Genomic DNA, 16,190 nt, shown 5'->3' on the forward strand with positions numbered 1-16,190 from the left:
ACTTGGATCTGGGATTTGGGTTCAAAGACTTCTCCGATTAAAAAATAAACAGCAGAAGGGCTGTTTATCTGAGCAGTAACTGTACCTCCAGCACAGATCAGCAGAGCACCAGTGGTCAGTGCAGAGTCATGAGCATTTCCTTCATTTGCTGCGGCCATTCCAGCACAGAGACCATACCCAGTTTCAGTGTCACCTGGGCCACCGCCAGTGTTTACCATAATAGAGTCTCGGTACTGATGTCCAAGATTAAATTCTTGCATTGCAATAAGGAGCCTGAGGTTGTACAGTTCCTGCGTTTCCTTTGTCCTCAGGACATACCTGGATACTGCAGCACTCCCATATGGCATTGATATTATTAACAGCTGGGAGCATTTAGTCATCAGAACTTCAAATCCTGCTGCTGATTCTGCACCTTTATGCCAATCTGCGAGTGGGCCAGCACTGCGGCATTCTCCCTCCAGCACACCCACGTGGGCAGCCTGTCTCCACACAGTGACTCTCTGACAAAGTAGCTGGGCAGGAGCACACCCTGTGTCCCTTCAGCCACACCCCGAGGGCTCCTCACCTCCTGCCAGGACTCTGAACTGTTACGTGCTGCTTGTCCTTGTCCAGCAGAAAAACAGGTCAGTGACACAATGAAGCCCTTCAACCAGTACTGGAGATGAGAAGCAGATGGATTTGGGCAGACAATTCCCAAATCAATTTTCGACTTTGTTTTGTGATTTTTCAACACTTATTGATCTTATGATATAATATCATCCATTAATAACTCGTTATCTGGGCAATGTCCAGCTAAAATGTGGTCTGTTTATTTGAGCAAACATTCCAATTTTAGATAAACAACGTTTTTTATTCAGGCGCAGATAAATGATGGTCAATGACCTCCAGGACTGTTGACATTTTTATCTGAATCAAGCCTTTACCTCAGAATATAAGTGAGGCACCGTGAATGCAAAAATAGGAACAATAATAGTCAAAGGAAACAGAAGATTTTAAAAAGCAAGACCCAGACATCAAAGTTCTTGAGACGGGTTTTAAAAACAAGGTTTTTATAAAATAAAATAAAAATTCTATTTGTATGACTTCAGAACCTACCTATTGCACACACTTCATAGTTAAACATTCTCTTCTGCATCTGAGATGTAGAACTCCCTCTGACTCCATTCTTAACATCAAATTCTTAACCTCACCTTTTCTCCCAGCCTCTCAAGCCCCTCTGCAAAAATGTCAGTCTTTCAACATATCCTTACAGTCATTGATTTACAATTACTGTTTTTTCCTGAAAAGCAGCCAAAGACACTGAGGACAAGACAAGGAATACTGAGACCCTTTTTATTTCTTGTATTAGACCTTGAGGCCCCTTAAGCAACGAGACTTCTGTAACTGCATTGTCAACCTGCTCACTTGACAGTTTGTCTCCTCCAAATGCTTTTGAACTTAAGGTCTCTTTGAATGAAATTTGATAGACATGGTGATGAAACTTCTACAAGTTTGATTAAAAAAATGGTGACTGGTACAGAAAAACAAGCTGCAGGCAGAGAGGGGAAGCCGAAGCTGGAGCTGCAGCTCTGAAAACCACAGCCAAAGAAAATTTATCTAACATTGCATTTGCATTGGGGGCATCCTGTTTACACCCAGCGGATAAAAATAAGACATGTCACATTTACATATTTTTCTACCCTACTTGGGGGGCATTCCTGTAAAGAGCAGAACCACCCTAAGAACTGCAAATCTTTTTTGGTTTTTGCATTAATGCCACCAAGGTCTGAAGCTCTGTGGAATTTCAGACTGAAAAAAAAAAAAAAAGAGAGAAGCCAGCCCAGAATTAACCTCTAAGCAACTGGAGCCACACGTGTTTGTGTTACCTGGGCTCTGGCTTGGCAGCAGGAACAGGAGTGGCTGCAGAGGAGATGGGAAAGGCCTTGCTGCCCGCACAGATGACCGAGCTGTGCCATGTGGTGGCACCAGCCTGGGCGTGAAGCACTCCTGCAGAAGGCAGAGACCAGTCTGCTCATAGCAGCTGTGCTCCCAAGAAACCAGGGATATCTGTAAATAGTTACAGCTGTACTTTAGGAAAGGAGGAATTGGTTATTGCATATCATCTCCTTTATGTGTCAGCTCTCCTTTTCCTATGCCTCTAGTTAAGAGTTATATTTATTACGCATTTCATACACTGTTTTTCAAGTGGAGAAGATAAGCCTCTTTTTGATGTGTTCTCCCAGTGCTCTGGAGAGGTTTAGGATGGATGTTTATAACCATATCCTTAAAGTTTGAATGTGGATCACCTCCTACTGTTGTAAGTCAAGCTTTGGTAAAAGTCATAAATGAGGTTTTGATACGCTACGCAAGAGAAATGCCATGTTTGGATAAATAGTTCTATTCCTTCCAGCAATCTATTTACAGAGATGGCTTCATTATAGCAATACACAAAACTGAAAAGTAATAAATATAAAAAAAAAAAAAGTTCTTGAAAAGATATCAAACTGAAGGAGAAGTGATAAAAATACATTATCCCGACTTAAGTATAACCAATATTTAATTAACTGCTCTTACTGTGCCTGGAGTTCTTGTCAGTGCCATACTTTAATAATAGAGCCCAATCTTTCTTTTTCAAAGAAATCAAGGACAAAACTCTCTAGAGTGGGAACAGAATCTTACTTTACTTCCACAGTCAATTTTGCAGGAATTGCACATTTTCCACTGTTTATTCATACTGTTTCAATTTCATACATAAAATATACATAAGCTCTGGTCAAAAAAATGATGAGTGTCACAATGAACAACCCAGAACAGAAGAGGAAAAAAGAACAATCTGCAAACAACAGACGGCTGAGGGAATTATGTTATAAATCACCTAATCCAACGCCTGTCTTCAGTATCACTGCCCAATTGAAAAAATTAACCAGTATTGTAATAAATGAATTGGAGTGCAATTTGTAACACAGCAATAATGGGAATTTTATTTTTAACTGATGAGATATATTTTAAACGTCTTTGATTATTTACACAACATTTATTTCACTGCTATTTTTCCATCTTCTGGAGGAGATTCTGAGTCATTATAATGAAATATTATAAAACCAAACTAAAAGAAATGCCGTATTTCATCAGAACAGTTGTTCACCCAGCCCAGTATCCATCTCTCCCAGTGGCAAAAGACAATTGTGGTTAGAAGAAGCTTATGACCTGCCCCTCTCTTCAAACCATTCCCCTTGTACTTTTCCAGCACCCAGAATCATTGTACCAGGGGTTTTTAAGGGTATTCTTCTACTGAGTCCTTCTAGTATCCAGGTAAGGACCTGCTGCCCATGGACATTTCTAAGCAATTTCTACCCCCAAGGACAGCATCTGCATCCAGATCTTCCTGTGGCAACAAGTTCCACAAGTGGGGGGACTATTTTTAACCATTTTAAACTTACTTATGAGGGTTTGGGGTGCCCCTGGTTCTAATCTTGTAAGATGCTCCATTTAGCTTATCTATTACCAAAGAACTGTTAAGTGTGTCCTGAACTACCTATGAATGAAATCTACCGCTTCAGCTCAGTTCAAACTTTTATATTAAAACATGATTTCTTAGACAGCAGACATATTAAGAGGTGGAATTTTTTAAAATAAAGATTAATGAAATGAGGTAATTGTTAATGGTGATTATTCACTGTATTTCTGAAGGTTTCTCATTAAAAAAAAAAAAAAAGTAAAAAGCCCTTCATGATCAAACATGTAAATCCAAGTCATACAATCATAGAATGCCTTGGGTTGGAAAGGACCTAAAAGATCGTCTAGCTTCCAACTCCCAAGTCAATTACACAGCCAGCACCTTTTCTGTGAGAAGCTAATCCAATCTTCACATCAACCTAGATTTGGAAAATTCCTCATCCGAGTCTGACCTTGTCATTTTGGACTTGCTTTGCATTTTTGCATTTTCTTACTCAGTTTGAATTTTGTATTCCATTTTCAGCCACTCCCTGACAAGAAATTACTGCCTTTTAAGAATGTCTTACACTATCCTGAATAAAAGATTTTGAATACAATGAGACAATATCTCATCTTTTCTGCTTAGGACAGGATATTGGCATATCCTTGAAAGGTATAAATCTTACTGGGTACTGCATTATTTTATTAAATACAGAATGAAAAATTACCAGCAATTCTCTAAAGAAGTCTATGAAGGCTACCACAGCTAAAAAGCACACAAAATTGCTCAGGCTGAGAATGTGAGGGCACCCTTATGTAACTTCTTGCCATACCTAGATTACATGGGTATTAGGCCAGTTAGTCGCTTTCTGAATACCAGTCTGAAATGATGTAAAGCTGATAGAAATCTGCTCTAAATTTTCTTGAGCTGAAGGAGTAGCAGGTACTCACATAGCAGCTACAGACCACCAGCCTGCAGTGGACCTTGAGCTATATCCCTTTTCCACATCTGAGTGAATTCCTTGGTTTCCTTTCACTAGTTGCCTGGTGGTTAAGGATTTGTAAAAACAGGGATATGGATATAGCCATAATGTGACCACAAATATTTCAGCATATTTTCAGTTCAACTGTTTTAATAGTAAACAGAAGACCAAGATTGTATAATATCTGCACACATAAACTGGACCTTCTCTCTGCCAGGTTCAGCCTTACGCTGTTAGAAGTACTTTCCGTGGTAAAGCACCATTGCACAATGCCAGCTTAAAGAATCACAAACAGGCCCTTTGATGGGTAGTCCAGAGAGTGTTAGAAAGCCTACTTTACTCAAAATCTGCCCAATCACCATATAATCATTTACTTGCTGTTTGCAAACGTTAAGCCAGGGTCAAGGTAATGACTGTCTGACACGACACTTAAATATATATAAAACCATGCCCTTTTAGCATTCATTTATAACTTTGGTGGGCTGCTCTGATTTAAAAGCAGGCTGGCTTTATCAGGGCATGGGCACAAGTGACCTAACACTGCAAACAAAATGTTGCTTCTAGCTTCAGCTTTTTTTCTAACACTACTGCAGTGCTCTAAAGCCCAAATTACACCTGCAGACTGTAACAACATTGAAACAGATGCAGGAGTGGCCCTGGATTTGGTCAACAGACATCGCAGAGATGGTTATGTTTTTGGTTTATTCCGGGTTGCTGATGCACATGAACTACAATTAGTAAGTATGAACTTAAAGGCTGATTTACACAAGACTGATTTTTAAATAATGAGCCAGGTCATTAAGAGCTTATGTTTCTTGCTTTTACTGGAACAATGTTGATGTAATCCAATGAATCAGCTGTGATTTATGCCACCTCAGTATTCATTTGTGTATGATTTATTGCATGTAAGTTTGATTTCAAACAATGCTGAATGGCCTCTCTTCTCTTGGTCAGCATGATGTTTGCATAAGAGATGCTCTGAGCAGCTTTATACAACTCTTCAAATTCATCTGTCCTGTCTGCTGTCTGGTTTCAGATGTTATACTCAAAATTTATATTCAGAAGGTTTCTTTAATCCATGAATGTCTAACATTAATTAGACCAATGTATCCTCCAAGACTGGTATTTTGTTATTTTCTTAATTTCAGAGAGAGGTGAATAAACTGGTGGAAAGGGAAAAAAAGCAGAGGAAGTCAAAGGATTTGCTAATCTGCAAAACAGGGGAGGGACTGGACAGAGAACCCCTACCAGTCATTTCCTATATCATTCCTATTTCTATTTCTGTTTCTTAAAGAGGATACATAAACCTTTCTCAGTGACTGCCGAAATGCCAAAACAAATCAATAGTGGAAAAAGCAATAGAATAAAAATATCTTTATCTAGTACATAAAAGAGACCAAGGACAGGCAGATTTACTAATCCACCTGGTAGCTTTTAGCTCTTGACGATGAAATTAGTTTCCAGGCATTTGTGCACCATCCCAAAAGTCTCAGTATGGCAATAGAAAAAACAGGCTAGTTTTTGATGGAGCTGCTTAGTACTGCCTGTAAGGACAAGCACAGACTCAGAAAGTGTCCCATAGCCCAGGCTGCCACAGGTCTTCACGTACACCTGCAAAAACCCTGATGGATTATTTTGGTTTTCAAAAACAAGTGCAGCAAGTTATACCATTGGGTTTTACACAATAGCCAGGCAGTTAAAGAGCTTGATCTAGGAAAGATCTCTTCTGCATTAAGAGATTTAAACCCTGAAATCTCTTGTCTTTGAAGAATTCTGCTGCCATGCAGCTATGTGTGTGCCACCCCTCTGAAGTGGTACCAGCAGGCAGTAAAACATGCAAAATGCATTGGATGAATGATAAATAGCAAAGTTGTGTCTACAAAGAAAAATGTCAGTGTTTCTACATTTTAAGCAACTATTGATTATATAAGGTATAAACCATAACTTGGAATATGGACTAGTGCTGAGGATTCTCATTTCCATATGAATGCTATAAGCACTAAATCACCATGTTTATGTGTTGCTTTGTACCCTTAAAGAATTTTGCCATCTTTGCAGTCCAGGGCCACAGTTTCAGTTTCAGCTGTCACACAGTGTCTGCAAGAACAGAAAAGACACTTCTAACTATCTGAGTGCTAAGGAATCCTCCCTGTAAGGTCTCTGAACCTTCTCAGGCCCAAAGCCACCAGATGTGACCTCCGGCACACTAACCATGTACACTACTGTGCAAGAACTTTTTTTGGTTCCACTGCCAAAATAACATTAAGAATATGCATTTATTTAAAAAAAAAAAAGAAAAAAAAAGAAAAAAAAAGAAAAAAAAAAAAAAAAAAAAGACCAGAACAATATTCTTGTTTCTCCATGCAATAGTGTGAAACAGGTTTATCCCATCAGTCCCCTCAGAAAACTAAGCAGAACAATTCCAGCCAATTTTCTACTGGGTTTACGCAGGAGTTCTAGAAGCATAAGGTACTCAAGTATCCACAACAAAACAGTTCTTGACTTCTGTGGAACTGTAGTGACCAAAATGCTTTTAAAACAACCAAGAAGGCACCTTTTATTTCCCTAAGAGCTACTGAGCAGGTGAAAAGAGGAATTTTCTACTGTGTATTTGGATGTAGACACTTAAGCCCTATTTTAAAATTAGAGACAATGCTAAGATATACAAATATTGCAAAACCAGTGTTTAACATGACATTGATAGATTCTTACTAATGAAAATATTACACTAGACTGCAGCAATTCTTTCACAAGGTGTCATCTATACAGAAACACTCGCAAAGGGAAGCTGAATGGATGGAACTCTGAAAAACCCAAGGACACTTATTCACAGTGAAGGCTTTGCATGGTTTTATCTAAATGACAAAATAAAATACATATGCGCTTACTCTGAATGTTCATACAAGGGTTGAATAAAGTTTAAATAATCCACTCCAAAACTGTTACTGTGGGCCACAGAAAATTCTTAGCACCACATCCCATTACACTGCCACCCAAATTCAAATTTTAAATTTCCTGATCTAATTTGCTGAGGAGACAGAAAATACTAGAAGAGTTTCACAGTTAAGGATTCTGACTGGGATTATTAGAGTTTTGTTGCATCACTCCCTGAATAAATTGAGCAAGAAGCAATGTTCTGAAAGAGTATCTGGTCACTAAGGTAATTTGAAATGGATGTAGCTACATAATTGGCTGCCTAGACAACTGATGTCCTAATAGAGCAGTATGTTCTATGGGAAAATCAGAAAGATGGAATGGCAACCTTTTAACAGCAGCATTTTCCCTACTTGATGAATGTCAGATTAACAACGGACACTTCTCACAAGTTATCAACAAAAGGACAAGAGGCAACAGTTGTAAGTTGCAGGAAGGGAAATTCTGACTCCATAAAAGGCTAAAAAGAATCATGGAGAAAGAATGGCCCAGGGAGGTTGTGGAATGTCTGTCTTGGTGATACACAGAATGCAGTTGAAACTTTGAAGTTTCAGCTTTGCCTTGAGCAAGTGGCTGGGTAAGATGACCTCCCAAGGTCCCTTCCAGCCTGAACCCTTCCTGTGCTTGTCAGCTCTGAAAAACCTTAATAGTGAACTGGAGAAGCTTCATTAAAGATTAAACATATTGACCTCAAAAAAAGTTTCTTTCAGACCAAACTCCTTGTCTACAAACTCTTTTTTACTTGCACTTCTCTTCCAGGGAAATTCAACGGTCCTCTATCTAACTTTGGATGTGCTGGAAACTGAATGCCCTGTCCTATCCAGAAGACACTGGGAGTCCTGTGAATACAGTGACACCTATCCAATGGCAAGTAATGGAATCTGCACTAACTCATACACCAACAACGCACTAACTTGATCTTCATCTGAACTGCCCAGAAATTTGTGTCACAAAATCTCTCAGTGAAGACTGGGCTTTATTATGGCTCATTCTAAACCAAAATCTATCTAATTTTAGAACTGTTAAACATATGCTAAAAGCTTGGGAAAGGATTGACTCTTCAAATAAATATAGCTTTATTTAACTTGTTGTCTCAAAGGAACTATACTCCACATTCCACTGCTTGTAGCAGAACTTATGTTTTAAGGGTAATTTGCTGACAACTAAAGGGCACTAGAAATTATTTTTAAAGCATATTCCTGGTATACGAGCCAGAAATACCAGTGGTATATTTTGTCAGTTTTCTGTCATAGCATTTGTGGTATGACAATGTGAAATATTGGTAGTGTCAGTACACGAACAATATACAGCAATACTAGTCCTTTCTTTTGCACTCCAATGATGAGAACTCCCAGTCCAAAACTTTATTTAAATAGGAGAGTTGTGATGCTATGACAAAGGATAAAGCAGAAAGGCCAGGAGGAGAGGAGAGAAAGCATTTATTCTTCTTCTTCCTTTTTTTTTTTTTTCTTAATGGAGGAAAAAAAAAGGATGAAAAGGCCCACCCACTTTTGACAAAGATTTGTGTAACTTGGCATTCTAACTTTCCCTGCCACCTTGTCTAATCCTACTCTAAATAATTATCAGGATGACTAAGAAAGTTGGTTCAGTTTTCCACTGTCTACTCAATCGTCCAAACTGAGAATAAAATAAAGGCTCTTGTAGAGAGAGATCCCATTTTATCTGAAGACAAATTTTGAGCGGTACTTGATCAAACATTCCATTAATGACCACATCTGTTATTCTTAGAGGTACTGCACATTAAAAGGAGGTATAATTTCTATGATTGCCTACATCCAATTAAATCCAGGGAAAATAACATCATAATCATGTATTCTTTTTTCCTCTCAGGACTTTGGGCAATGTAAGATTATCACATATACAAACCATCTGCTGAAGAAACCTCAACTATATGGATTTAATTGTACATTAAGTCCAGGTAAAATAACCACTGCTGTAAGCCAATGCATACCTCAAACCAGCCCTTTACCAAAGTCTGCACACTACCAGTGTATGGAAACCATAACAGATTCATTCATCTGCTTGTAATTCATATTTTAGATAATTCAAATGGAATGTTAAGAATGAGTAATACAATTAAGGTTATCCTACTCCTCTAAACCAGACTTTATTGATGTCAGATGATATCACCATTCCAGTCCACCAAAATAAGATAATGAATATCAGAACAAATGTAAACTTGGGAAGACTGCAGATTTGGGGTGGTAAGATTCTAAGGTGATTTATAAGAATACTCATTTTCATGGGTTTGGGGCTTTTTCACATTACATTCCATATTTGTGGAGCAAGGGACAGTTTATTTCACTTCCAAGGAAACGCTGCATTTAAGTTTCTCATTATGAATTCACATTAAAGGCGTGGGCACACTCCTAAGAGTATTAATATCCACTGTAATACTAATAAATTATCTGTTTTCACAGTTCCACCTGACTTAGTAGAGTGCAAAGATTGTCCTGTGAAACTTGAAGCCTTAGAAGTCACTGAGCAACATAAAGACATTGCTGAAAAGGCCCTGAAGAAATTCAATAGTGAAGGTAACCACACAAACAACTTTGCTGTGGATAAAGTTGAAAGAGTTATAAAGATGGTAAGTAGCACTTTCTCCTAGAATTGCTTAGAAATGACACGATTTTGCGAGCAACTCCAAGACCATGGAACCAGAACTCAAACCCTTCTAGGATCAGATCGAAGTTGAAGGTCCTGCTTTAGCAAAGACTAGTTATCAACTTCAATTTAGGTGTGTTAAAGCAAAAGGATTTCTCATTTGCTAAAGAACTATGGCAGTGTGATGACATTCAGAATTCAAGGCCTTCTATGTGTACACATTTTAATTTTGAATGCCTATTTACCTATCATGACATACATGAGTTTATTTACTACTGAGCAGACTTCAAGATGGACAGTAATGTATTATCACAGTCACACATTTTCTCAGTTGCAGACAGATAAATTTTTACTCTTAGAATATTTAGCACATGGGTACAACAGTGGAACATGCTCAGCATCATTTTGACTCTTGCTGCTGAGCAAAGCAGCACTCTGAGGATGGGAGGTGAATTTGTGCTACAGCTCTTGAAGAACCTCTGGGTCTGGTAAATATCTCCCTATCTACATGATGTCAACATGAAGACGTATCCCTTGGTGATTTGAAGTATATTAATAACAAAATTTCTTGTTGGTAGATACTGGACTTTCACTTAAACAGCACAGGATCATTCTGCCAACACATGTGTCAGCTTAGGACAACTCTGTAATGAGGTCCCATGGCTCCCACCATAATACATATTGATCTTGGAAACCTCCTAAATGATAGCATGCCCAACCCACCTCCCTGCAGCTTTTACTATTGCTCAGAAACCTGACAGTGTCCCACACTGTAGCCCTGTGCATGATGTATCCCTACTGCCATTTAGAAAGGGATTGTTTTCACATTGCCTGGGTTCGTGTGTTTCTCCCCAAACACTTTGTTTTCACACTTCACCATCTTCAGCTACAGCAACACTTTACATTGTACCAATGGATTTTAATGCTCAGAAACTATGAATTACAATGAAAAAAACATACCATAAAGTATGTGCATGCACTTTTAACCAATTTAGTTAAACTAGTGAGACTTGTGTGTGCACACGTGCTAAGGACACCTTCAACACCGACTTGAAATAAAAGTACTGCTATAGTTGGAAATTAAAATGAAACACCTCTTCATGGATTTTAATAGGATCACAAAGGCTTTCTCCCATGTTCGTATGGAGTAAGGCCTTCTCCATAACTAATGCCCTTGACAATGGAGAAAGCAACATTCTCACAGTAACTGGCAGAATTTCACCTCAAATTAACATCAGCACTGTTATTCTATGCACTCCCATCACTGGAAAGGGGTGGTTGCCATCCAATAGATCTCTCTACTTTCACAGGAGCAGCAGTTAAACTTAGGGAGAAGACTCTAAGGACACTATTTCCTAAAAACACCGGCTGTAGACACACATACCAAAAAAAAGTACTAAAAAACCACACATACTGAACAAAGAATTAAAGCAAGTGTTCCTGGAAGCTGTAAGGTTGTGAGATATAAATTATCTAACCAGTTTTTTCTTGCTGAATATGTGTATGTGCATGAACATTTGAACAGGACAGCTAAGGAAAGCATGAGGTAGATGGGATTTTGACAATAAAATGATGTATGGTTGCTCTGAAAATCACAGGACTTTAAATACACCTAGTTACCACTTCTTCTTTGACCTCTTGGTTTCAGACTGCCTCCCGTGAAGGTCACATTTTAGGATTCTCTATAAAAGAGACCAACTGTTCCAAATCTATGCAGGAAACAGATCAGGCACTGGAATGTGATTTTCTGCATGACTGGCACGCTGTAAGTAAAGTGTGAGAACTGATATAATGGGTGGTACCGGGAAGATTCTATCAATATATTTTCAAATGTTTATTATAAGCATGCACCCAAACTCAAAACTAAAAATCCAGTATGTCCAAGCCCAGATCCTAGTTTTACAGATGCTCCTTTATCTTTTAAAAGGAAACAGTCTGAACTCTCAAATCTTAATGTAACTGGAATCTGGCATGTTAGAGGCCTAGAGTTTTTCAGGTCGTATCTGGCTTTTGCATTCAAATTGTGGCCAATCCCTAGCAAATTATTCATGCTATGTCCATAAAAACTTTTACACCAATATAAGTTATAGATCCTGAAAAAAATATATGTTTTATGTCATCCAAGTGAGCTCAGGGTCACTTTTTTCTCTGCTGCAGAGGAATGGAGAGGAATAACTCAAGCTTATCTGCAGAACACTACTAAAGTATTCTCTTCACCCAATTTTTCCATTACTATTATAGTCTACACCAAAGAAACAGCTAGGCAAGATCTCATAATTTCAGAATAAATTATTCCCCAGAAATTAAATTGAGATAATGAAATAAAACATGACAAAAATAAAATATGCAAAATTTTTGCTTTATATACACCCATCACCTTCTCTGGCTTTTCATACTCCAGAAGACTGGAAAAAGTTGTGAATTAACTGGTAAGGGAGCCACAAGTTCACTAGAACAAAGCACAAGGCAGAGGGCTATAGAGGGTCTGAATTCTGTTCTCAGTGCTGCCACCGATGCTGTTAGTGTGTAAAATGCCACTACCATTTGCAGTCACTGATCGTAATGGGCTACTAATGGCCCAAACAAATATCCAGATAAAGCACCCGCTACAGAGAGCATACATAGAACCCATCACCTGAGTTCTGTGCTCTTTCACATGAGCAATTCCACACACAATGACTGGACAGCAGGAGAAAGTCACAGCTAACAGGATGCTAAGGGAAGCAATGCAAAAAAATTATAACAAATTGCTTTTTAAAAAATAAATGGAAGAAAGCTCTGCCTTGAGCTTTGTCGGAAGCAGCATAGCTACACAATTCTGGGTTTTGAGAGCTTCGAGCAGAATTATAGAATAGTCCAATTTGAACAGATTTTGACAAGCAAAGACAGAAAAAAAAAAAAAAAAGAAGTAAAATCAGGCACCCAAGTGTACTAATTTTGGAGGCATTAGTAGCTGGCCAATCTCTCAGACATCAAAAGGGAAGCAAGATGCAGAGTAGTAGCCCTCTAGGTGCACATGGCAAAGTGCATCTGGAGTGCATCACAGTCAAGAACTCTCAAAAATGGCACATATATTAATCATTATAAATCACTGGCAAGCATTGGTCAGAAGGCTCAGGATCTGGCTAAGTTATGTGAACACACTCAGGTATCAAAGGAATAGCCTAACCTGCAAAATGTTGAACATTCAGTAGTTTGTACTAATTCCATCACAAGAACCCAGATGTGCATTGTGGGGTTTTTCCCTTGTCTTTCACTTAGCACACCGGATTCTGCAAGGCAAGAATTATCAGTGATGCAGATGAAGCTGATGGAACAGATATAAGCTGTGAAATCTACCGTCCCTGGGTATGTACTGAGTTATAGACACATCTCTGGCTGTATCCTCATGCAGCTTACAGCAACCTTGCTTAGTCCAGACTGCCAGATGACTGTAACATTTATGACAATAATCTCTTGCCCGGGTACAATGCCGCATGTCAGGACACACTGACGTGCAAGTCCTAGATCAATCAAAGGATAAATCATAATTGAGCTGCCCCTACTACTCCTTCCAAGTGTGTCTTCTCTTGGATCAATCACTTGACTAAGTGCAAGTGAGTAGATATTGGCAAACAAGTTCAAAGAAATTTTAGAAAGCAAGAGGAAGGGAGATGATCGTATTTGGTATTCCAGTTTATATCAGAACAGCTACTCCAGTGTGGATTTATTTTGTTTTGATCTGTCACAAAGATTTCTCAGCTGGTTATATAATTTCAACATGGTGTAGTGTTTCCAGCAGATTTTCAGTAACTTGGCATTTTATTATCTCCTCCTTCTCCTCCATTGTGAAAAAAATGCAGATTTTTATCCTTAAAGATCATCAGAGCTATGAATGCAAACCTAACTCCCACCTCTCTCCTTCTCGTCAATTTCTTCTGCGCTATCAAACCCTGATTAATACTTCCTCCCTGGTGTTTTCATAAACAGCACCATGGCTGTGGGCGAAGAGGGAAATATCCACCTCTGGGACATCCACACAAACATCCCCCTTGTCATCATCATTTTGGACACAGACATCGCCATAAACATCACCACAGACATGAATATCCCCCTTCTTCTCAGTCCAGACCTGAAGACCCTGAGCACAACCCCAAATCCAGCATGCAAGATCAAGACAGGAATGAAGGACCTTCTCCCCATCCTCCCCATGATGAACCAGATCACCACCATCCTACTCCCCCTCCACATGGACCAGATCACGATCACCCTCCTCACCACCATGGACCACCCTGTCCTCCTCCCCACCACCATGGACCAGGTCATGACCGTCCTCCTCACCACCATGGACCACCCTGTCCCCCCCCACATGGACCAGATCATGACCATCCTCCTCACCACCATGGACCACCCTGTCCTCCTCCCCACCACCATGGACCAGATCATGACCATCCTCCTCACCACCATGGACCACCCTGTCCCCCTCCTCATGGACAAGATCACGACCACCCTCCTCACCACCATGGACCACCCTGTCCTCCTCCCCCTCCTCATGGACCAGATCATGATCATCCTCCTCACCACCATGGACCACCCTGTCCCCCTCCTCATGGACAAGATCACGACCACCCTCCTCACCACCATGGACCACCCTGTCCTCCTCCCCACCACCATGGACCAGATCACGACCACCCTCCTCACCACCATGGACCACCCTGTCCCCCTCCTCCAGGACACCCTCCTCATCACCGTCATCACTATCACAGACATCATCACAACAAGACAAGCATATCAGGAAAGTATTTTCCCTGCCAGGTAGCAGGAGCTCTCTATCGTATCCCAGTTCTAAATCAGCAGGATTCTCTCACACCTCCCACTGCAAACTTTCCTAAACTATCCCAATGCAACCTTCACTTTTCCAGCACTGCCTCAAAACTGAAGGAGGAGGCAGAAGCTCCAGGCTTTCCAGATCACCCCACACAATCAAAGTCATGCCCTGGAAAACCCAAACTTGACCTTCCAAAAATTTTGCCTTTATTTCCTCATAGCTTTGTAACAGAAAAATCTCCTATATGACCTCAGAGAAAGATGTTCCTGACTTGATAATTTCAGGGGCAATCACAGTCCCACAGTCAATGAAAACAGCACATGGAGAAGTGGGAAAAGCATTCAGTTTCTAGGGAGGAGAACCACTGAAAATAATCATTAAGTATTTCAACCTGCTTCTTCATCCTGGCTATCTCAAGCTCCGCTGTAACTGAAAGGCTCAAAATTCTGAGTGCCTCAGATAATGTGAATGGGTAAAAATCTCCCCAGAAAATAATGCTCCTTCAGTTCTAACTAAAAGGAAAATTCCCTAATAGTGCAAATTACCATCTAAAATCTGTCATTTTTTTCATCATTCATAATTATAATGTACTTCTCCGAAGAATCTGACCTAGAAGAAATTTGACTGCTTTCCATAAAGAGTAATCCATGACACTTCATCCATGCTTTATATAGATTTAAAGAGAATAAAAACATGCAAGCATTTTTTTCTTGACACAGTTGCCTGTTTTGGTTTTGGCTTTTGTCACTACATGTAATTAGCTATTAGATATTGAAGTAGAAATTATATTAAACTATCAAGCATTAAACATCCACAAAGCAAACTCTAGCATAAATTGACTAATGGTGTTTGGGTTAGCACTGTTATCTAGAAGAGGTCTGAGAACAGTTAATGACTTGCTGTCTCACTGCAGGGTGGCCTGCACAGGTGCTTCCATCGCTACAGCTGCTGGTGCTGATACGCAGATATATTGCAGTCAAGGACAGCCCTTCTCAAATAGTTCATAATTGCTCTCAGGGGAACAGAAAAGCAGATGCATGTAATAACTCTTTCATGTAAATGTTTTCTTTACTGCTGAACCTTCCTCACTGGAAACTGAGTGGGGAGGAACAGGAAGAAAGAATAGTGGTGCCTCTTTATACTCCAGCCTGCATCAAGGTCGAGTTCATTCAGACTGTCCGAGGACCAGCAAGCTGGTTCAGAACAGCTATGTCATAAGCAAAAATATGGGATTAATCTCAGAAAAGTTAGTAATTTGACCATCCAAATAGCTTTTTAATGGCATAAAGTGAAACACAGTGCAAGGGCCACATTGAAGAAAAAGAAACAAAATGAGGACTTAGTGTGACTGAGTGAAGATTGACTAATTTTTAAAAGTCTGTTATCATGTATGAACACTTATTTCCGGTGCAGTCTATCCACAGTCT

General features: G+C 39.6%; 1 protein-coding gene across 1 annotated transcript; it reads left to right on the top strand.

The window, feature by feature from the left end:
• The first annotated feature begins 4,881 nt into the window (after positions 1 to 4,881).
• HRG (histidine rich glycoprotein) lies at positions 4,882 to 15,477 on the top strand. Its single transcript, XM_066193515.1, has 7 exons — positions 4,882 to 5,134; positions 8,091 to 8,198; positions 9,183 to 9,270; positions 9,773 to 9,939; positions 11,605 to 11,721; positions 13,218 to 13,304; positions 13,926 to 15,477. Exons 1-7 carry the CDS (start codon positions 4,949 to 4,951, stop codon positions 15,009 to 15,011), a joined length of 1,839 nt encoding a protein of 612 aa, XP_066049612.1. The 5' UTR covers positions 4,882 to 4,948; the 3' UTR covers positions 15,012 to 15,477.
• Positions 15,478 to 16,190: the final 713 nt, after the last annotated feature.

The sequence above is a fragment of the Chamaea fasciata genome, unplaced genomic scaffold (genome assembly GCF_029207755.1).
Source record: "Chamaea fasciata isolate MVZ Bird 193981 ecotype frontalis unplaced genomic scaffold, bChaFas1.0.hap1 SCAF_11, whole genome shotgun sequence".
In the NCBI taxonomy this organism is placed as follows: Eukaryota; Metazoa; Chordata; class Aves; order Passeriformes; family Sylviidae; genus Chamaea; species Chamaea fasciata.

What these genes read in the sequence shown, in the direction of transcription:
- HRG (XM_066193515.1), top strand. Translation starts at nt 4,949, where the DNA reads ATGTTGCTTCTAGCTTCAGCTTTTTTTCTAACACTACTGCAGTGCTCT. An exon ending in ATGCACATGAACTACAATTA is followed by an intron (nt 5,135 to 8,090) that starts GTAAGTATGAAC and finishes CTTCTCTTCCAG; the next exon opens with GGAAATTCAACGGTCCTCTA. An exon ending in ACAGTGACACCTATCCAATG is followed by an intron (nt 8,199 to 9,182) that starts GCAAGTAATGGA and finishes TTTTCCTCTCAG; the next exon opens with GACTTTGGGCAATGTAAGAT.